We start from the raw sequence: 22,017 nt of genomic DNA, 5'->3' as shown, positions 1-22,017 counted from the left end.
CCCGGGACACTTTGGTCTTTTGGTGGACTTGTTGGTGCTTGAATCATGGTTATTTCAAAAATAAACAAAAAAGGATGAGGTGAGGATTTTGTGGTCTATAGTCAGAGTTCAATCAACACTGGAATTAAAAGGGGAACACACAAAAGAACGAGGTGGAGTGTTGGTGAGGTAACTCTGGCAGGCTGGTTTGCCATCACCTGTGTGAACGGGATGAGGCCAGAGAAATGCATGACAGTAAACCTCACCCCGCTCTGAATCACACCGCACCAGTAGCTGACCTGTGACCTCTCCATCTCCATCTCACCGTTTAGTTGAGTAAACGTCAGCTGACTCGTGTTTGTCTTCCAAAAACTAGGAACACATGGATTTGTTTGGCGCCCCCCCCCCAAAACAAATGTCCAACCTTGCAGTGTGATGAGTGAAATGACAACACAGTCCTGACAGCTGAGTTTATCTGGATTAGAAGGTCAAGGTAGATCCCTGCTTATGGGAACAGTGTGGCGATCCACTGCCTTGGTCTTGTGACCGACTTCTCCAGCTCACGGAGGAGAGGGAGAGAGAGAGAGAAAGGGGGAGAGAGATACACGTGATTCATTCCGCAAGTTGTCGGTCAACCACTCTGCCTCAGCAGCTCTCCTCCTCCTCCTCCTCCTCCTCCTCCTTTCATGGGACACATGGTCTCCCACAGCAAAACACCACTTGGCAATCGACCAGAAAAAAAAAAAAAAAAAAAAAAAAAAAAAAAGTCGTCCGTCCTTTACTGTGCGCTGCATTGAAAATGTTGCAATATAATTGACCGGAGCGTTTGCACGCAGATTTGTGTAACACTGAGCCTTTGTTACCCCGGGCTTTTCTAAAATTAGAGACGAGGATGTGACAACACGGAGACAGAATACGCAGCGTCCCGGGGAAACTTGGCTGACTGAAGATACGTGCGCGTTTGCCAAATGTTAGTGAGAGAAGAGATCTATTCAGATAAATACATCACCGCTGAGCAACTTCAGTTCTAGTAAAAGACACTTTGTAACCACTGATGCGCGTGAGAAAAAGGACATATTTATGTCGTTGCAGCAAGTGACAGATGAAGTCAAGAGGACATTTGGCATCTGGGTGTCAGCCAGCGAAGAAGCCGAAAGCATCTGGACTTATTACCAGTGGATCTCACACAGCAGCGCGGCTTTAAATCTAGCTGGATGGCAGCCATGAGGGAAGCCCGATGGCAGCGCTGTACTAACATGTGCCATCCAGACCGGCCACACCACGGCTTTCCGTTTCATCTGCAGGAGCTCATTTCTCTAATGGGTGGGTGATTTCTGACTGGCATCCCATTGCCAGGAAATTAAGTGTGTGTGTTGTGTGTGTGTGTGTGTGTGTGTGTGTGTGTGTGTGTGTGTGTGTGTGTGTGTGTGTGTGTGTGTGTGTGTAGGGGTACTTAAGTCAAGCCGGTCTCCTGTTATTGTGAAATGCACTTTGTTTACAGTTAACCTGTGGTTCTGTATGCAACATATAAACCTATAAACATGAGGTTAATCTGGTGTCATTTAGATGCACTGCACAGTCTCAGTGTATCCACTGTGTTAACCTGAAATGCAGACAATGCAGACAGTTGCAGCCTCCGTGTACAGCGTTCGTTTGGGAGTCGGTGTAACGATAACAAATCCAACAGACTGAAGCCCCCTCACCTCTCCGGTTCATGGGCCGGACACGGACGGCCACCTTGACGTTGGCGTCGTCCAGGCTGGGCTCCCCCATGCTGGCTCCTTATCCGGGCAGGGGAGGTAGCGCTGATCCGAAATAAAATCAGCTCCTTCGACTAAACGATCATCCAAGAGCCTGGGAATGTCGCGCTAGCCGGACTGTCAGCCAGCTAGCTCCGCTCAGCTTTGCTCCATAGACGAGGCATGTCCACGGGGGGAGAAAAAAAACACAAAAAAGAGCCTGGACAAGAATCCCGCAGGAAGCCAGCCTCCACCGCTGCTTATCTTCTTCGTCTGCTCATATTCCAGGCTAATTTACAGCCACAGAGGCGTGGACGCTGGAAGGAAAAGGAGAAATGTAAATTAAGTACGATGTTAAAGCAGCTGGTGGATGTGACCGAGCAAACATATGCTATCTGCAAGGCACAAAAAAAAAACAAAAAAAAAAAAAAACGGGGCTAGCCAGCTAATTTGCCAGGCAAGCTGAAGGGTAGTAGCGGCAGGAAAGGAAGAAAGTTTTTGTCCATTTCCTACCGATTGACTACATAACATCCCCAGAAACAACCGCGCCTTCGAGCTACACACCTTGGTGGATTCATCCCGGAGGTGACACCGCTAACCTACACGTATAACGGAGGGAGATCGCCAGAGAAGCGCCTGGCGATGATCTACTTCTTCCCAACGGAATCCACTCCGTCCCCCCTCCGTGTCGCGCTAGAGGCAGCGAGCAGCATCCGCTCTTCCGGCAAAGTATTAGCCCTTCAAATTAAGAGCGCGTCGGTTAAACTCTCGTCTGTCAAACTCCGTTATAAGTAGAATATACATTGTTTCCACATAACACAAGAGTAACTTTTAGGACGAGACGAGTTGTGTAGCCTCATAGCTAACACATAGATACTTTTAGCTAGTCCTGACACATTTATTTGTTCGTTGGACCAAACCACCAAAGAAGGACCGCTGTCAAACGCCGACGAACTGTAAACGATGACTTCTGGTCACACACTTTGTCAGTTTAATTGTGTTTTAAAACCACCGTCAACCAGGAATATAGTTTAACGTTGGTTCAGAAACACTTATATAATCTGAATAAAAAGCAAGCGAAAGGGAAATTAACGTGAGCTAAACCCCTTTACGTTACCGCCTCACCCTCTCCCACCATGAGCGTTCATTTATATAACGCTAGACGAAGTTATTGTTTTCACTAGACGCACCCGTTCACACTGACGTATTCGTGTACTTTGGTCGACGGTATCTGTTGAACATGTTTCACGTTACATCGCTCTAGTTTTACGTGTGTGGTTCATCTTGCTGTTGCTGCAACCACTTTCCACAGCAGGGGGACATGTTTAACGTTAGCTACAGCCGGTGACCGTTAACGTCAAGTTAGCGTGCAGCTAAAGGCGCCGGTCGGGCTCGGTAAGGTCACTCACACTGTTTAACTCTACCCAGGAGAAAGTGACTGAATACCAACTTAAATTACCGTTCTTTAATCATGAAATATGGGAAAACGTGCCTGTTACCAGATGTGTTGAAGACCCCAGTTAGTCACGCGACACTTCCGCTGTCCACCGTCAAAGTAAACACATTAAAACGCTACACTTCCTGCTATAGTTTTCAAAATAAATCGTGATATTCGCTTGAATTCAGTCACCGTACATCGTGTTACGGTTACATTCAGTGACATTCAGCCAGTCCAGTTTAGTTTCATCCCATTCCACCTCACACAAGTAGACAGTACACATTATAGCACAGCAGGCTACCTTTAGCACTAGAGCACAACAGAACAAAACACTGAAATAACCACGCAGACATGCTAATTCCAGTATTAAGAACTGAAATTGAATTCATCTAAAAGCAATTTGGTTCAATATATGTATGTTACCATACATTGTATCATTTAAAATAAACTATGATAAAAACTGTCATCTGCCATTTTACCTGCTGTCAAAGACTACATACATGCACGCATACATATTAGTATTAACATTAGGTTAACATGATCCTTTTCACAATATACCAAATGCAAATCTCCCAATCATTCACCAAGCTGAGCAATTAATCATCTGTATTGTTCAGATGAACATTTATTGATATTTATATCTTCATGACAGACAAGCTACTTTACCTATTATATTTCTGTAAATCTTACAGCCCCCAATCTAAAATTGCAGCAAATACCACGCATTAAACATTTACCAGTTACTAAACTTTTAAATTATTAATATTTGTTTAAAATCAGCTATTATATTGAAAAACAAGTACCGGAAGTAGTGACATCCTTCAACGAAACAAAGGATTCTTGTCAATTTCAATTCCGACTGTGCAGTAGGACCATACGACTGGAAGGTGTCTGACCCCTGCTGGGCACTGTCGGTACTACGTGACAATGTCACTGTACAACAATAAGGCACTATCTTGCCTAATATTAGGCATTATCTCGTGAGGGAGTTGCTCTTTCTAACTAAAGTCATGAGTGACTAAACGTATTAATATGGTCGACGGCCACTTGACCTGCACCTTATTCACGTCATCTGCTTCCACTGTGAATGTGAGGAAGTGTGTTGATGTGAAGCCAGATGGAGGAGCTTTTATTAAGATTGAAATATGAGGGAAAGGATGAAGAGGGCCTCCATCCGCTATAGTGAGGACATTCAATGGCGTGTTGAATATAGTAGAGCACTGGAGTTTAAAAAAAAATATATATATATATATATTCTGACCGCTTTAGAATTAAAATGATTCCAATAGACACACCATCACAGGTTACCGAAGCACTTCTCTTAACATTTCCTCTAAATGCCCGAACAGAATTAAGGACCTGCTCTATCGAAGTGTTAAATAAGAGAGAGTTGAAGAGAAATAAGACCGCCAGGCATTATTATCGATGACCTTTAAAGAATCTTATAGTAACACGACACAGACATTATTTTGATGAGGAGGAACACTGAGTGAAATCCAGTTCAAACCAATCTGCTCTTTGGGGATAAAAAACAACATCAGTGAAAATCGTAATCTTTCTCCGGCCTGAAGAGAGCTTCACGGTCATATCCCAGCAGAGGGTCATGCAGAGGGTTTGGTGTCTTGTTTGTGGAGCTCTTGAGCAAGCGGGCCTTTGAGCAGGTGCAGGTAGTTTACTCGCTGCTGCTGGGATCCGGTCAGTGGAGCAGTTGAAACCCCTAGAGGGCACTCTGCTGCAAGATGTGGCAGCGTTGAAGCGCAATGCTGGTGGATGCCATGGAAAAAAAGAAAACACTCCTTGCAGTGTAGAGTTGCAGCAGTATGATAGTATAGAATATTTGATTGGATATCATATCAACGTAAGAACACAAGTTGAAGGTTTTCTTAACATATGACATGACTTGTGGTGAGCCTAATGATGAAAGAGCAGCGGTGATGACTTCCACTCTTTTTATATTTGCCCCTACATCACTACATCACCGCATCACCGCATCACCGCATCACCACATCACTACATCACTACATCACCACATCACCACATCACCTCATCACCGCATCACTGCATCACCGCATCACCGCATCACCGCATCACCACATCACTACATCACTACATTACTGCATCACCGCATCACCGCATCACCACATCACTACATCACTACATCACCACATCACCACATCACCTCATCACCGCATCACTGCATCACCGCATCACCGCATCACCGCATCACCACATCACTACATCACTACATTACTACATCACCGCATCACCACATCACTACATCACTACATCACTACATTACTGCATCACCGCATCACCACATCACCACATCACTACATCACTACATTACTACATCACCGCATCACCACATCACTACATCACTACATTACTACATCACCGCATCACCACATCACCTCATCACCGCATCACCACATCACCGCATCACCGCATCACCACATCACCACGTCACTACATCACTACATCACTAGAACAATTCATCACCGCATCACCGCATCACCACATCACCACATCACTGCATCACCGCATCACCGCATCACCGCATCACCACATCACTACATCACTACATTACTACATCACCGCATCACCACATCACTACATCACTACATCACTACATTACTGCATCACCGCATCACCACATCACCTAATCACCTCATCACTACATCACTACATTACTGCATCACCGCATCACCACATCACCTCATCACCTCATCACTACATCACTACATCACCTCATCACCACATCACCACATCACTACATCACTACATTACTACATCACCGCATCACCACATCACCTCATCACCTCATCACTAGATCACTACATCACTACATCACTGCATCACCACATCACCACATTACTACATCACTACATTACTGCATCACCGCATCACCACATCACCACATCACCTCATCACCGCATCACCACATCACCACATCACTACATCACTACATCACTACATCACTACATTACTGCATCACCGCATCACCACATCACTACATCACTACATTACTACATCACCGCATCACCACATCACCACATCACTTCATCACTGCATCACTGCATCACCACATCACTACATCACTGCATCACTGCATCACTGCATCACCGCATCACCGCATCACCGCATCACCACATCACTACATCACCACATCACCACATCACCTCATCACCACATCACCACATCACCACATCACCACATCACTACATCACTAGAACAATTCATCACCGCATCACCACATCACCTCATCACCACATCACTACATCACTACATCACCAGATCACCACATCACCACATCACCACATCACCTCATCACCGCATCACCGCATCACCACATCACCACATCACTGCATCACTGCATCACCACATCACTACATCACCACATCACTACGTCACATCACCACATCACCACATCACCACATCACCAGATCACCACATCACCACATCACCACATCACCACATCACTACATCACTACATCACCACATCACCTCATCACCGCATCACCGCATCACCACATCACCACATCACTACATCACATCACTACATCACTACATCACTACATCACTACATTACTACATCACTACATCACTACATCACTGGTGAATGGTGACCGGCAGGACGGAGAGTAATGAGCTCTAGTCGTCACACAGCTGAGAGCGGAGGCAGAGAGGAGAAAAATGCAGACAGAGATTGGTACCCCACCTCTTTTTCCAGGAACCACACACACACACACACACACACACACACACACACACACACACACACACACACACACCAGAGTATGCTGTCAATGCTTATGTTTTACTGTGGTCACTTTTTCCCACTGGGCGGCTCCCAGTGATGATGTACTGTGGAGCTATACGAGTGTTGGCTAGAAATAAGTGCATTGGTCAGCTGTAGCATTTCCTCAAATGATTGAGATTTGGGAAATGAAGGTTGGAGAAGAAGCAAAGGCATATTTGAAAATAGAACAGCATCAAGGTGCTCTTCAGCAGTGAAACAGTGCGATGGCTGGTTTCAGGACTGACGTGTTTGTTAAGAATACTCAGTGCTTGAGAGACAAACATGCTGTCTTCACTCATTCGCAATTTAGAGAATCTTTGAAACCATCCTGAGCAATAAAACGTTATTATTGGAATTGTGAGGTTAAGGATACGGCCTGTAGTTGAATAAGAGGAAAGAAGGCTGGTGTGACTTTGTATTGTCTAGCGTTGGTATCAAGCACGTCTTATTCATGTCTGATAAATGAGACGCGGAGGAGAAGATATCGCGATGCACAAAATCTTCATCAGAATTTTTTTAAAGATATTCAAATAAATCAGCTAAACAATCCATCCAAACCAGATAATAACAAAGTACAAAGCAAAAATCACAGTGCATACTGTGCTCCACAAGTGTACATGAAACACCTGTTACAGTGTTTCCTTACTTCTATTCTATCTACTTTGAAATGATTTAAAAACATGGCATTGGCTAAAGTATAATGTTATGAACCGGCTCTTCTTAGGCAATGAATGTAGAACCAATCCATTCAAGAAAAAAAAAAACCAACACACTTTTGAGGCAACTGAGTGGTAATGGAGTTAAAGAATAGTTTAAAAAGGGCAAAGGGGGCATGAGGAGGGAGAGAACTGCAACAGCAGTGATGCGGACAAAGACTGCTGGTAGCAGCCAGGGAACACCAGGTCCAGGTGTTCCCATCCAGCACTGACGATCCTCCGCCATCTGGGAAACAAGTGAAGGAGGCAGGGGTCGTCACGATGTGTCGTCGCTTCACAAAGTCTTCAGACCCCTTCACTTCCTCCACACTTGATTGTGTTCGAGACTTTTAAATGGATAACATTTACACCCCCCCCCCCCTTATGGGTTATTTAGTGTAGATTGATGGTGGGAAAAGTGTATATTTTATTAATTTACAATTCTATTTACAACACATTCAAGTGTGCACAGAATGGAAGGGGTCTGAACACTTTCTGTACTGATTGCTGATGAAACTTAGATAAAGAAACTTTATCATTTAGAAGTTTGTTAGATGAGTAGTTACAGTTTAAAACAAAAGAGAAACCATTTTCTTTAACTTCAGGGAACGACTCGTTGATTTCCTTACAGCAGCTCTAGGTGCTCCCCTACCCCTCCGCTCTGCCCGTGGCCACACACGTGACGGACAGAGCCACGTAAGTGCTGAAAGGAAGTTAATAAGTGGATGTCAAGCGATGAAAGAACCGCACCACTCCCCCCTTACACGGAGAACAACTGGAAATAGCAGGTTTAAACAGGAGGAGTGGGGGGGGGGGGGGGGGGGGGGGGGCAAAGTACGGAGGAGAGAAGGATGTCACAGCTGTCACCATGACACATCGTAAGTGACTGGATAAAAAGAAATATAAAAATCTAGTTGTGCCCCACAGGTCTGTTTACTTTCTCTCAAGCTGGTTAATTCAAAGTAAATGTTTGCGCCCCACAACCCAAGGAAACGTGGAGGGCTTAGATTGATTAAGACTCCCGAGGGGTTTCTCCTAAGCAAAGGGCAGGGCCTTTGAAGTATATTAATGACACCACTGTTCATATTATTATTCAATTTCAATCAGCATCTTCCAGTCAGGGTAACCAGCAAGGAAGCAACGAGTGCAGGAGGTGTGGCCTTGTGGCTCATTGCGTGTGGCCGGAATTAATCTAGTGAGTACAATTTTATCATTAGTAAAATACATAATTATAAACTGCAAAAAAATAAGATCTTAGTTCTAAAACCAGGAGCAGAAGAGGGTAACCGATAGGGCCTTTTAAAGGGGAGGATACATAAATGACACTGTTTTTGGTACAGCAACAAAAGTTAACGACACCAATATTCTGTGGAAACCTATAAAAATAATCACAGTTACAAAATGCTGCCAAAGCTGTGGGGTGATGGAAGGGGCTTTGGGAAACTAGAGATAATAACAAATCATATAGAATATATGGTTAGGTTATGCTGGGGTCTGTGTGTTTTGTGGTAAGACGCTCAATGAAAAGGGATACAAATGTTGGAATAATGAGAGACTTGTCAGTATATAAAGCAACATATTTGAGGGGATTTAGCCAACCAGCTTATGTTATTCTGGTTTTATACAGTGTGTATAATCCTCTTAATGGATGAAGTACAGTAAAAACAAATGCTTTTTCCCTTCTGCTCATGGCAGTTATTAGAAAATCTGACGAAGACTATAGATATGTAGTTTTTATAGAAGAGAATCCCGTCCTACAGCAACAACAAACAAACACAAATTTAAAACAGATTCACTCTTTGATAAAACAAAAATATGGACAATTACACATCTTGAATGCTCATTGCATTATATCTTTTTTTCTGGGAAGGCTATAGTGAACATCTGTAGGAACTAGAGCTTTCTCCTGTATTTCTGTACGTATATATATTTATGTGTGTGTGACGTGTGTGTGTGTGCGTGTGTGGTAATGTGAGTGATAAGGGCGGAGGGGTGGAGTGGTGGAGGAAAAGGTCTGACTCCTTATCTGCTTCTTTGCTAAGATGACTCGATTACAGTAATTGTTCCGGCCACTAATCAGACCAAAGCAGGAGATGGTGTGTGTGTGTGTGTGTGCGTGTGTGTGTATATATATATATATATATATATCTTTGTGTGTGATGATTAGCTGAAAGATGGGTGTCGGGAATTCTCCGCATTATCTAAGCAGGTCATCAGCCCAGCATACACAACAGGTAGTTTCATTTGGGCCACCTGATTGGTTACAGCTGTCTATAATTTCCATTTTTATGTGTTTGTGTGTAATATCACAATTGTGGATTTGCCGATAATCCCTCTTACAGATTCATAGTTATGATCCACAGCTTTTCATTGAAGGCCAGTGTTCTATTTTTATTTTTTTTCCATTAACCTTCCACAGAATGTTTTTGGTGTTTTCCATTATTCGCCGACATTTATTTATTAAAGAGATAGATTAAATGTTCCACACAGTGGGGACATTAACCAGTTTTTCTCGTGTCCTGGTCAGTCTGCAGCAGACATCAGTCGCGGCAGGTTACAGGAGCCAGCTGATGATTGGAGGCCCACTCGGTTGAATTCCCGAAAGGCTCGGGGAAATCCAGGCGGGATGAAGACATAATTGAGTGATGCCACCCTCCGGCGGTGTTCTGTGCACACACAAACACACTGTTTCAGTGGGGTTTTCTTTGTGTTAATGATGTTTGCTACTGCAACACTACTTGTTTAGCCCCCAGGTTATAACCTCTATCCTCACTCAATGGAGGGTAAAAACAAGGCCGTGTGAGACCTACACTGGGAAACTGATATTGTCAATCAGACAGACTTGTTCATCCCAAAACTGAAAAATGTCCTCTAGTATTTTACCAGCCAGTTAAATATTTAATGTTGAACATGCCTTTACACCAGTTTTGACTGTCCTACCCAAAGAAATAGAATAGATGTAGAAGCAGGATGGCCAGAGTGGCGGCCATTTTTATGTGTACCCTTGCCATTGCGACCGTCAGGCTTACTCACATATTAACTAAACCGACTTACGGCAAACAACTGAGGTGAGGGTTAACAGCAACGACTAAAATGAGCAGTGGTGCGGTAACGTTACGAAGCGTAGAGAGCCAATTGACAAGCTAGCTAGCTAGCTAGCAGACAGCTAGCTGGTTAGCTAGCTTGTTGCCCCTCCACCTCACTCCCCGCCGCTCTGGAGAAGGACAAGCTACTTACATAACTAGCCAGCCATCTGCCTTCCCGAAGCTGCGTCCGCTCTCTTCCCCAGCGAGCTGCGACAACACTTTATGGCCCAACTGATGTGTGTTGTCACTATGGCAGCTAACAACAATCGGCATTTGTTTTTTTTGGGCCGGTCAAATGACCACTCGCCACGGTTCACTGTCCGTTCTACTCCTATTCTATTTCTGTGGTCCTACGCAAGCTGGGAACATCATTCAGTGACGTCTAACATCTGGACATGATCCGAGTGCAGGCCACCTGAGAACACAGTCACGACCTGAGCGATCTGATGTCATCCTGTCCATTACAAGAGGCAAAGCGATGCATCAAACCTCCCACATCTCCCAAAACTTAAAGCGCCAGCCGACCAAATCCTAATGGGATCTCAAATGGTTGCTTAATATAATTGTCTTCATTGCCAATTGCCTCAGTGCAGGGCATGGCGGGGGTTAGGGGTGCAGTTAGTGTTGGGCGTGTGCAGGGGTGGGGGGTAGGTATGCGACTAAAAGCAGAGCCCTGCTCAGGAGACAATGGAGATTGCTCTTTATGGCCTTCGTGGCGGAGGTCCATGCCAGAATATGGCCGTCCATTACAGCGGGCTCTTTTAGGTTAATGACTTTAGCAGCTTTATGGCCATGAGCTCATTACTTAGACAGGCCAATATAATCAGCAGCCACACCGGTGACCACCAACAAGCAAACTGGTGTGTTGGGAAAAAACGGTACCCAGGGTTTTCCCTGTGCAGCCTGGGAGATACTCTGTCGTGTGTAGATGGAAACTACTGACACCACCCATGTACAGTGCACCTGAAGAAGAGGCTCTCCATGAGCTTTGATGATTGCAGTGGTAGATCTTTATTTCCAACTAACGTCTCACTTACAAAAAAGAAACCCAGGCTATGACGTACGTACACTGACACAATTAGAAAGGTTGTTAAAATGTCTGGAACAGCTTGTGTGCGTCTGTGCATCAGCGGCAGCAGCATCGACTGTTCCTGCATCGACTTATCAGCTTGGTGCTTCCTGGGTCCTGCGGTGTTCAATAGGAAGCTGCAGGAGTTTGGTTGAACCATCTCATGCATCAACCACTGATGGGGTTATTTTAAACCCAGAGTTTGGTGGTACACAGTGGTCTTGAAGCTGGGGACGTGGCTTGCGATGGCCAGGGTGAAATGTGATTTCCCAATTGTTTCATCACATGTTCAGCGCACTTCATTTTGCGATTCTGTTGTGTTCCCACCCTGCCTTATCTGTCTCAGACGGTTGCTGATTTCCTTCGGTATGTGTGTTTTCCATTTCCAAAATGCATGTTGACCCTCCGGAGGAAGTGATAATGTGCATGCTGGTCAATGTGACGCCCACAAGAAAGTCTTTTTCAGGAGAAAAATACAAAGAAACAAAACCTGATTGCCAGACTGACGTTTCTGCAAAATCTGAGATTACGTTTGATAATACTTTGGGCTGTTCAGTGCCACTGTTTTTAAAAAAAATGAAATGAATGTTAAAGAGTAAATTAACACCAGCTGACAATCTTGTTCTTGTTGACTTCCCTTTGCTGCAGCGAGGTACAAGTGTACTCCAGGGTGTGGTCAGCACATTGTGACATCACAGTTGGGTTTGATTACAGGTGCAACAGATTTTAAACTTTCAACTAGAGTGAAAGTCTCCGATTCCGTGGCTCCGTCAGCTCAAACAGCGCAAATTTCCACGTCAACTATAACCATCAATTGAACTCTACATTTACACAGATTATTTTGAGTGGATCCAACAATGACAATGGTTCCATTGAAATGAATGGATTTTTGCCGAAAAATGTTTATGTTTTTAATCTTGGTGTGTTTTCAAGCCAGGCCTTTATGGCAGACATTCCTCGTAGGCTGTATTTATTTTTACCAAGACTTAAGCCTCTGTAGGAGCTGCTTCCTTTTTTCTCTGTCCTCCATTTTGAGCTGTCGCAGCAATACCAGTCAAAGCTACAGCCCACAGTGCAACAGGGATTTTTGTACTCCACTGTGTAGCTTCATGAAATGTGAAGCTTTGCTGCTGCTGTATGGGTCTGTGAATGTGTTTTGTGTGTGTGTGTGTGTGTGTGTGTGTGTGTGTGTGTGTGTGTGTGTGTCTGTGTGTGTGTGTGTTTGAGAGACAGAGACATGATGGCAGAAGTGAAGCATCCTGGGAACACTGCTAGATAACAGAGTGTTTCTGTTCTCTGCTCTGCTGAACACCAATCACTTCCTCACTCAGATAAAACCCCGGAGGAGTGAAAATAGACTGGTGTGTGTGTGCCAGTGTGTTTTTAAGTCCACACCGGGATGTGTGACAATAAAATGTTGACTGTTTAAGAAGTCCCGTATTAAATATTTCAGCAGTTGTGCTGATGCAGCTGTCCTTGAATCAATTTTTTCTCATCTTGGTTCGGACTGAACCTCAGGCGGAAAAACCTCACCTCAAACCACTGGGGTCAGGCATCTCTCAGTCCCTGATGCTTTGGCCTGCTGTCCACATCCAGATTTCTTGGCTAATGGTTCTGACCTCTATTAGTGCCCCTTTCCATCAGAGACTCACCTCTTCCGTCCTCCTCCACATGTCGGCCTCCTCCTGTTCTGCTCCCGACTCCTCCTGTTTCTTGAAAGTAGCCTTTACTCTTTCTTTTCAACCATCCTCGCCTCGTCCAAATCCAGGAAGGATGTCTCGCCGTCCCTCACGTTGGGAATATTGGCACTGGATCAAGGCATCGTGACATTCCTGGGGTTCAACCATTAAGAACACGGGGTTGGGTAAAGGTAACTTGAACAGCGGCGTCGTAGTCTCAGAACGGTTTCAAGAACACTTGTTGATTGTGGACCACAGTTTTACTCGGCCCTGTGATGGTCTCAGACGAAGAGGACTTAGGTTTTTATTTGACCACAAATCCGGGGATGTCACTAAATTCCCTGTGCCTTGTCTGATTCATTTATTCACACAATTTCTGTGATTGCTCATAGAGAACAAAGGAAAAGTCCCACACATAAATTTCACAAATGCCTTTTGATTATTTTATCAAGACATTGGTACACTTATACACAGGCAAGGAAGAGCCGGCACTCAGCCACGAACCACTACTGCACATATCTGTTTTTATAACTGTCTGAGATATAACATGGTAGTTAGTGAGCTTTAGAGGAGCTGGTAGAGTATCTTTCTACCTGTGGACGGAGCCACCTCTGACCATTTAGATCACCTAGAATTCAGAGCTTGACAATTATAAATAGGATTCAGGTGTGAACTTTGGTGTGCACATCAATGGAGGCCAATTTTGGAGAGAGAGTTAGAGGACTCGTAATTGCAATAAACTGTATTTTGTTTACAGTACAATACAGTAACATGTCGTCTTCAGTTAAAGTCACTTTGTCTGATACTTTTAGTATATGAGTACGCAGTCGGCATGTGGACATTTTGTATATGTTTTTGTGTGTCGGGTTTTGACAGAGAGGGCCCTGGTTACAGAAATTGTGTTTTAGCCATTGGCAAAAAACAACTTGTAATAAAGACCTTCAGCTCTAGCATGGATCAGTCACCATCCAGATAAGAGCCTCAGTTGGCTGGGGAGGGAACACATCTGTCCGTGACGCAGACATCCCAGATGTGGCACTGCTGCCCATTTATCTTGGAATTGAGCAGCGTGCTGAATTCCTTTTCTCTTCTCAGTCTGATCCTCCTCCCTCATCTTGTTTTCCTCTACTCTCCGACACCGTTCAGCTGAGCGACCGATGGCCAGATCATTGACGCTCTCGCCATTGACCAGCTGATGACTCCTCACCATGAATAATGGGCACTGCATTGAATTTTTACAGCGCCACACCAGCTCTATGTCATCGTTAAACTCCCTGGATGCAATGGGCCATCACAAGACAGTGATGGAGAAAAGTGTTTATCCAATCTTTTGCTCATGAGTTCCAGCTAATGTGGCTATCACGACGTGGCCTTTAGAGGCTGATAAATCAGCCGTCGAGGTGGAGGCGGGATTACAGCCTGATTGGCTTTAGCCTCAACGTCTACTGTTAAATGAAGCAGTTCGATGGCAAAGAGAGCAACAAAAACTGGCTGCGATCCACACTGTCGTCACTGTGGGCATCAGTCAAGGCCACGACGACGAGGCGGAAAGCTTCCGTCCAAGAATCAGGATCACAACATTTTTTTACTTTTCTGAAATGTATTTGGCAATATGAGAGGAGAAAATCTGAAGACAGAAATGATCTCCTTCCTTTGAATTATTCCACTCTATAAAGCCAGCTCCAGTGTTGCTTCCACAGCCAAGGTTTACACCATCATTGTTAACTGAGAAAGCGAAAGCTTGACAGGCATAACAACAGTAACTCAGCAAACGATCCACAGAATTGTCTTTGACTGCAATGTGTCACAATTCAGAAACTGCAGGACAGATGAACTGAAGAGGAAGTAGAAGGAAGAGTTCTGAGATTTGCTGAGTAAATGAACTTACAGTCCACATAAAGCAGTTGGCGTGGATGGAAGGGGACAGGTAAATAAATCCAAAGAGCGGTATACCGGGAAAAGATCAGGGAACGCTGGAAACAAAAACTGGAAACAAAAGAAACACGATGACGAACTCAAGAAGAGCGCACAGGGACGAAATACACAAGGAAAGCAGGGTGATAACAAGGGACAGCTGAAGCAATCAGGGCGGAGCAGACAATCACACAGGCGGGACAAACGCACAAGGGCCGAAAGTGGAGTTGTCTGCGACACTAAGCATGAACGAATAACACGAAACAAGGAAAACCACGCAGAAGACCCAAAACTCAGAACGCAAAACCTTCAATACAACTGATCAAGAAGTCAGAGGGCATAGAGCCAGACTAATAATGACAGCGTGCTATAAATGATGTGGAGAGAAGCTGTAGTGTCTCCACCACCAAACAAACACTTGCACATCATCATCAGATACGACGACGGTAGTGGCGGAAGGATGACCATTAACCTTAATAATAGACAGCGGCTCAATTATATGGGGAAGAATGGCAGCGGGGAGGAAGGGGGCAGTCGCGGTAACCTTTTTGGCATCTTGGTGGGTAAGAAAATGACAAGGCCTGACGCCTTCTGAGTGAATCACATCCGTGACATTTGGTCCATCGAGAGGTTTTCACACGTTGTCCAAGGTGGCTAGCAGCGCTCCCGCACCGGCAACTAAACAACAATCAACCTGGCTCGGGGACGAGAAGTTCAAGGTTGTTCAAGACTGTACGCTGAGCTCTTCTTCATTTGATTCAGGAAGTTGTGTTGGATGATTACTGAATCCATAACTCTTAACACCTAACGCGTGCTTGCAAAAAACACTTAGCACATCCTTGTCTCAGTTAGAATCTCTTTTGACGTCAGTCTAAAAAAAAAAAAGACCTCTTTCAAAAACATCTCCCACTTAAATCCCTGCAATGCTCCTTCAAGATGATATAAAATCTAACAAAACGACCCTCCCCCCTTCATCAACACCTTTGTTTTCCCCTGAACCTACCTCTTATTGAGGCTCGGCTGTAGAAGTCGATGATTTGTTTTAACCAGGTCTCGATCGGATCAGGCCTCTCAGCGTCTGGCGGGGAGAAGATAAGAGCTGTTATCTCTTTCCGACAAACCCGCAACCTCTCTCCGTCCTCCCCGTGACTGGACCAGAGGGAGGGAAGGAGATGAACGACACAAATACATCAGCTTAGATATAATTAGCAATGGTGGTAATGATATAACTAATTATATATATATATAATATATATATATATATATATATATACATGAAACTGAAAATCTATAAATTGAAAGGAATTCGTAAAACGCCAGAATTCTTTTTTTAAAGTACAGCTGTTGCAAATAGAGCACTAAACTAATAATTACTAACTTTAACGCTGGCACTTTTGACAATATTGATCGTACACAAGGCAAAACACGTACAAATACAATAATCATTATCGTACATCAATTATCAACGCTGGTTCGCTGGTTGTGGAACCTTTGCGGCTCATTCCTCTGGCTGCCAGCCAGCTAACAATGCTAACAATGCTAACAATGCTAACAGCAGCACCGTTTACCGAGACGTTCGAGTAAAAACAAGCTGTGTGATCACAACACTGAGATGTTAACGCCTCTTAAGTTGAGCTGTTAGCAAAAAGTTGGCCAAATACAGATCCGGCAGATAGAGAGCAACAGAATTATTCTGGAGGAATATCCTCCAGAATAAATAAAATAAAAAATAACATGAGTAAATAATAAAGTGAATTTGTATTTTTCAACTTTACATGTACTTAAAGATATTACCATTACTGAACCATTTCAGCTAATCAGTTACATCACTGTGAACTTATTTAGTTTGACATTGGGGCAGTAATTATAATAGAACTTCAGAACTGAATGCATCACACAAAATAATCTCAAAGTCTACAGATGAATCCTCTGGCTGATGAAGGTTAGCAGCAGTGACATAATGCATGGATACATGTATGGCTGCAGTGTATGGAGCGTGGCGATGGAAGTGAAGCAGCAGCACAAGCAGCGGCTTGTGGGTGTACAGTAATATAATATACATGTTATTCCTAAAAATATGGTGAAAATAATTTTTTTATGGATGTTGACAGTACTTCCAAATGTATGGAGCTGGAGATATCAAAAATGTTCTCTGTAAAAACCTTTGACTCTAATATGTCAACAAAATGACTCAATCATTCAGAACAATGAAGGCCCGCCACGTCATTTTATGTGGCCCGCGAATCCGCCAGCAAAATATTATTATTGTTATTTATTTTATTTTTTTTAATTAAAAGTTAGACTTGAAAATAAAAATATCCCCACGGTCGAAATTATGAGATAGAAAGTCAAAATTAGGAGATGGCCTGTTGTCTGTGTGCCGACACATCACAACAGGTGGACAGGAGCGGCATCAGCCCGTAAAGCGGTTTTCCAACAAGTGATCGAGTTGAAAATGATCGTCAAATAATCCCAAAATGTCCACGAAGAGAAAAATTGATGCAGATGGAAGACAATTTTTATCAAAGATGGGAAAGAATACATGTTTGTGCTTCAAGGAGAAAACCGGTCTGTCTTCTGTGCGATGAGGCAGCGTCAGTGATGAAGGAATACACCAAACACGGAGCTAAATTTAGCCTCCAAGAAAAACATCAAATTGTCCAAAGAATTAAAAAAGCAGACTGCAATCACAGTAGAACATATTAACAAAAGCTACAGCCCAGAGCACGATTAAAGGCGTGTGAGCAGGTGAGCTCCGACCAGATACAGACTTTTACAAATGTCAGTTTGTGAAGAAACACCATCAGACCGAGTTCAGGAACTAGCAGACAATCTGACAACACAGCTAGCTGAAGAGACGAGCAGGTACTCGTCTTCTTCATCAGCTGTTGAAGAAAGCACAGAGAACACATCACACATCACACATCACACATCACACATCACACATCACACATCTATCAGTGTTTATAAGAGGCTGAAGGCAGACCTGACCCTCAGTGAGGAGCTCTTGGATGGAGCTGCCATGAACGTGACGACGACGACGGGGACATTAGTGATGCAGAGAAAGGACAAAAATAGCTTTGAACAAAGTGAATGTAATAACTTGTGTTTGATATTTGTCTTTATTTTCTTTAAAAGTTTGATCTTTGATAGAGTAATGTGAGTTTCTTAACCCTTAAATTAAAAATGATTTATGTTATAACAGAAATGTGCATAAATATAATTTTACATTTATATAACTTCATGTACAATCTTTTTACGCTTGAAGAAACAATAATCAAATGCAGAGACAGTTATGTAACAATATTGTCGGAGTAGTTACAGTTAGACAGTCTTACAGTTACAACCGGCCCTTTGAGGGCCGCCATGATGCAGATGTGGCCCAGAGTGAAGATGAGTTTGACACCCATGCTTTAGAACCTGCTTCATCCGATGTTTGGATTTATATTCTGGAAATGTATTAGCAAATTAGCACCTTTGTGATAAGAGAATGCCTCATTTGCATATTCAATACAACTATTTTCAGAGCACTTTTAATACAAAAATAAATTGTCTGAATGTAACTAATCAAGTGGGGAAGCCTTGTGGCAATATCTATTAGTTATTTTTGTACCTCATTCACCTGCAGTTTCTCCCCTTGAGCTTCAACTAACAAACAGTGCGACATCACTTTGGTGTATCTTGAAATAATATAGTTTTCTTGCTTCTGGCTGTTTTGAAGCCGGCTAAAATTAGCATCCCTTTGTGGTTCTGTCTAATTTACTGTTTAGCCATCAGCCATTTCCCACAGGAAAAGTCTTAACGAGTGTTTAATTAATGACATTGATTCATTTGGTGGAGGAAAATCTGCTTCGTGGATCAGACACACGAGATCGGACGAGGTGATGTCTCTCACCACATCTCAGTCCTGGTCTCAGTTACTCCCTTTTGGGTTTCACACGTTACACTCTACACGTCTTTAAATGTCTTCATTGTGCCGCACTGCTTACAGATGGTCCCGTGTGGAAAGTCACCATTTCTCCTCGGTGCAGTTTGGCTCAATTAGCGAACCAACGAGCTGCGGTCGGCTCCACAATACAGACCTAATTGCTAATTTTGCGTTTTGTGTCTCTTTTTTAGACTGCCAAAACACCAGAATGTGTAATCAGGGGTGGGCACTCGATGAGGCGAGGCAAATAAGTCAGCATTGCAAACCACCGTCACCGTGTGGGTGATTGTCTGGGGGTTAATTTCCTCCTGTCTGGTCTCTGAAGATGGAGGAGAGTGCAACTTTGAGCTGAGGGAGATATGCATCCGATCACTCCGTCTCTGCTCTCTGTTAATTTGATTGGTGTGAGAGATCCGTCCGTATTTGATCTGAGCTGTGTTGAATCTAGTCAAATAAATCTTTCCAGCCCATTTTTGACAACCAAGCTATACCACCGCCGCCCATGATTGTAAATCACAACCAGCTCGGGAAGATTTATTGAGTTCTGACGAGGCGATAAAAAGCATCGTCTTAACAATGAAGTCATGTCCTTAAACCACAGTGAACTGCAGGCGATCAAAATTCATAAGGCTGCTCTGCACGAACCATTTATTTTCCCTTCAGCGAATAATTGGTAAGAAAATTTCAATGCTTCTGAGATTTTACCAATGTTTGTGAAGTGCTTCGAGGCAAATGATGACGTGACAGATCGTGGCGTGAGTGGTGGGGATGGACGGAGATGTGAGACGGGTGGGCGCTGAACCCGTGACGTCTTGATTATGGGACAGTCTTTTTGGATTACTTGACCAAGCTGCTGTCTCTGCTGCGATGCCTATCTACTAATGAGCCGCTGACTAGAAGAGACAAACACAATAATAGCCTATTGAACTCCAGAGGGCTGTCTTTACTGCCGCAACCGAGCAACAGTTTGTTGGCAGTAAGGAAAGACTTTTTGATGACGCGTCACTGAGATGAGGCTAAGCAGTGACTCATCATTTATAAGATGCTCTCAAGCTAACTGAACTGGAAGGGGTCTCTGTCTGTCATATTCAATCGTGATGCATTACGTACCCACTGTGTAGCGCATTGAGAGGAGATCCCTATTAACTGTTACACCGGCGAACGGCATGCTGGGTAATGCTCACTCTCTGTCGCTCGCTACAATATTAATTGTTACACCTGAAAGTGGCATGCTGGGTGCGGCTGGCTCTCCGTCACGACTGTGCCCCTGCAGATGTGTAGTGTTTCTTGTGGTTCCGGCCGCTCCTGTCTGCTCTTGGTTCCACGCACACCTGCCGTCTATCGGCTCGTCATCCCTTCCAGTCTGCTCACCAGTCTTGCAGTATTTCAACCCCAGCTCTTCACACATCCAGTGCCAGATCATTGACTCAGTGACTCGCTTCAGGCCTCCGTAGTTTTGTGTTTTCGGGGGGTGCGTTTCCTCATGTCGTGACATTAACTGTTCTCTTCTCCCCCCTGCGCCTCAGGATCATCCGCCTGCCTGCTTCCACCTCACCCTCTTCCTGGTCTGCCATTCACCAGCGCCCCTCTGCCCTGGGCAGTCCTTGTGCTAAGCTAAGCTAACCATGTCCTGGCTCCAGCTTCAAATTTCGCCGACAGACACAAGAGTCGTATTAATCTTCTGGTCGAACTCTTCGCATTAAAAGAGGAAGCGCATTCTGTCCAGAATGTCAAACTTTGCCTTTACGAATAAGAAATGTCCGCTGGCCTGTCTGTCAGAGAAGCAGAGCTTGTTTGTTGTGTGTATGTGTGTGTAGACTGAAGAGGCTGAGCCTCCTGCAGTTTTCTCATCACGCAAAACCTCTGTTGACTTAAGGAAACCAAACATGACGCACACAACCTGACACAGGAAATGCTCCAGAAATAGTAAACTAACCCACCGGGTTGACATGAATCCTCATGAGGAATGGCCGCTTGACAAAACCTATTTTATATATAGAGTTGGATCCTGCATTGTAATGCATGGCCAGAATAAAGTAACCCTAATCGGAGAGAAACGGAGTGCATCCTCCCGATAATGAGGGCCAGACAGATGCATAATAAGAAACTCTGCAACTCACGCTCCTCGTGGTTCTTTTGTTTCCAGCGCTGTTTTTTGTTTGTGAGCAGAATTGACAGTAATACAGTCCTGCCACTGCCTGAAGAGAGGTTGGAGGACATCTGACTGTCACTCCCACAACATGGCGGAGGAGTGACAGGCAGACGTCCTACCAACCTCTCCTCAGAAGAACGCTGCAAATAAATACGACATTTTCTTAGTAGTATGAAGGTACAAGGAATAATCAGCTTAAAGGCACAGCTGAAGGGAAATTAGGACTTAGTGACCTCTGCTCAATACGAAACTCAGAGTATACCTATGATTGAGGGATCCACACCTCTCTCAACATGTCGACGGTGCTAACAGTGCAAACGGTGGCAACAGTGCTGACGGAGCTAACAGTGTTAACCCGAGGGGGAGCTGGAGGTTGAGTGGACGATGACCCTGTCAGCCAGCACGGCGTTATCAGCGGCGGCCGCTGTAGGAGCGCAGTGCGGCGCAGGCGGCCGTGAGCCAACCAGTGGGGCGCGCTCACATGCACTAATGTGCACTTAAAGGCACATGCACTGCGAGGCTAAGTAAGCACAAAGCAC

General features: G+C 44.3%; 1 protein-coding gene across 3 annotated transcripts in view; it reads right to left on the bottom strand.

Moving 5' to 3' along the window:
• Nucleotides 1-2,385, bottom strand: part of kif13ba (kinesin family member 13Ba) — a 37,853-nt gene extending 35,468 nt beyond the window's left edge. For 2 of the 3 annotated variants that reach the window (XM_068730955.1, XM_068730954.1), the window contains exon 1: nucleotides 1,683-2,244. In XM_068730955.1, coding sequence (XP_068587056.1) covers nucleotides 1,683-1,752 — 70 coding nt within the window. In that variant the 5' untranslated portion in view covers nucleotides 1,753-2,244. Of the gene's footprint in view, nucleotides 1-1,682; nucleotides 2,245-2,282 lie in introns of those variants that run through there. The other variant, XM_068730953.1, reaches the window with a different exon arrangement.
• Between the last annotated feature and the right edge of the window lie 19,632 nt (nucleotides 2,386-22,017).

The sequence above is a fragment of the Cebidichthys violaceus genome, unplaced genomic scaffold (assembly GCF_023349555.1).
Source record: "Cebidichthys violaceus isolate CVI_PGR_0920_01 unplaced genomic scaffold, fCebVio1.0.p SCAF_5, whole genome shotgun sequence".
Taxonomy (NCBI): Eukaryota; Metazoa; Chordata; class Actinopteri; order Perciformes; family Stichaeidae; genus Cebidichthys; species Cebidichthys violaceus.
Note: the sequence above shows the minus strand (reverse complement) of the source record. Positions and strands in the feature narration are given on the sequence as shown.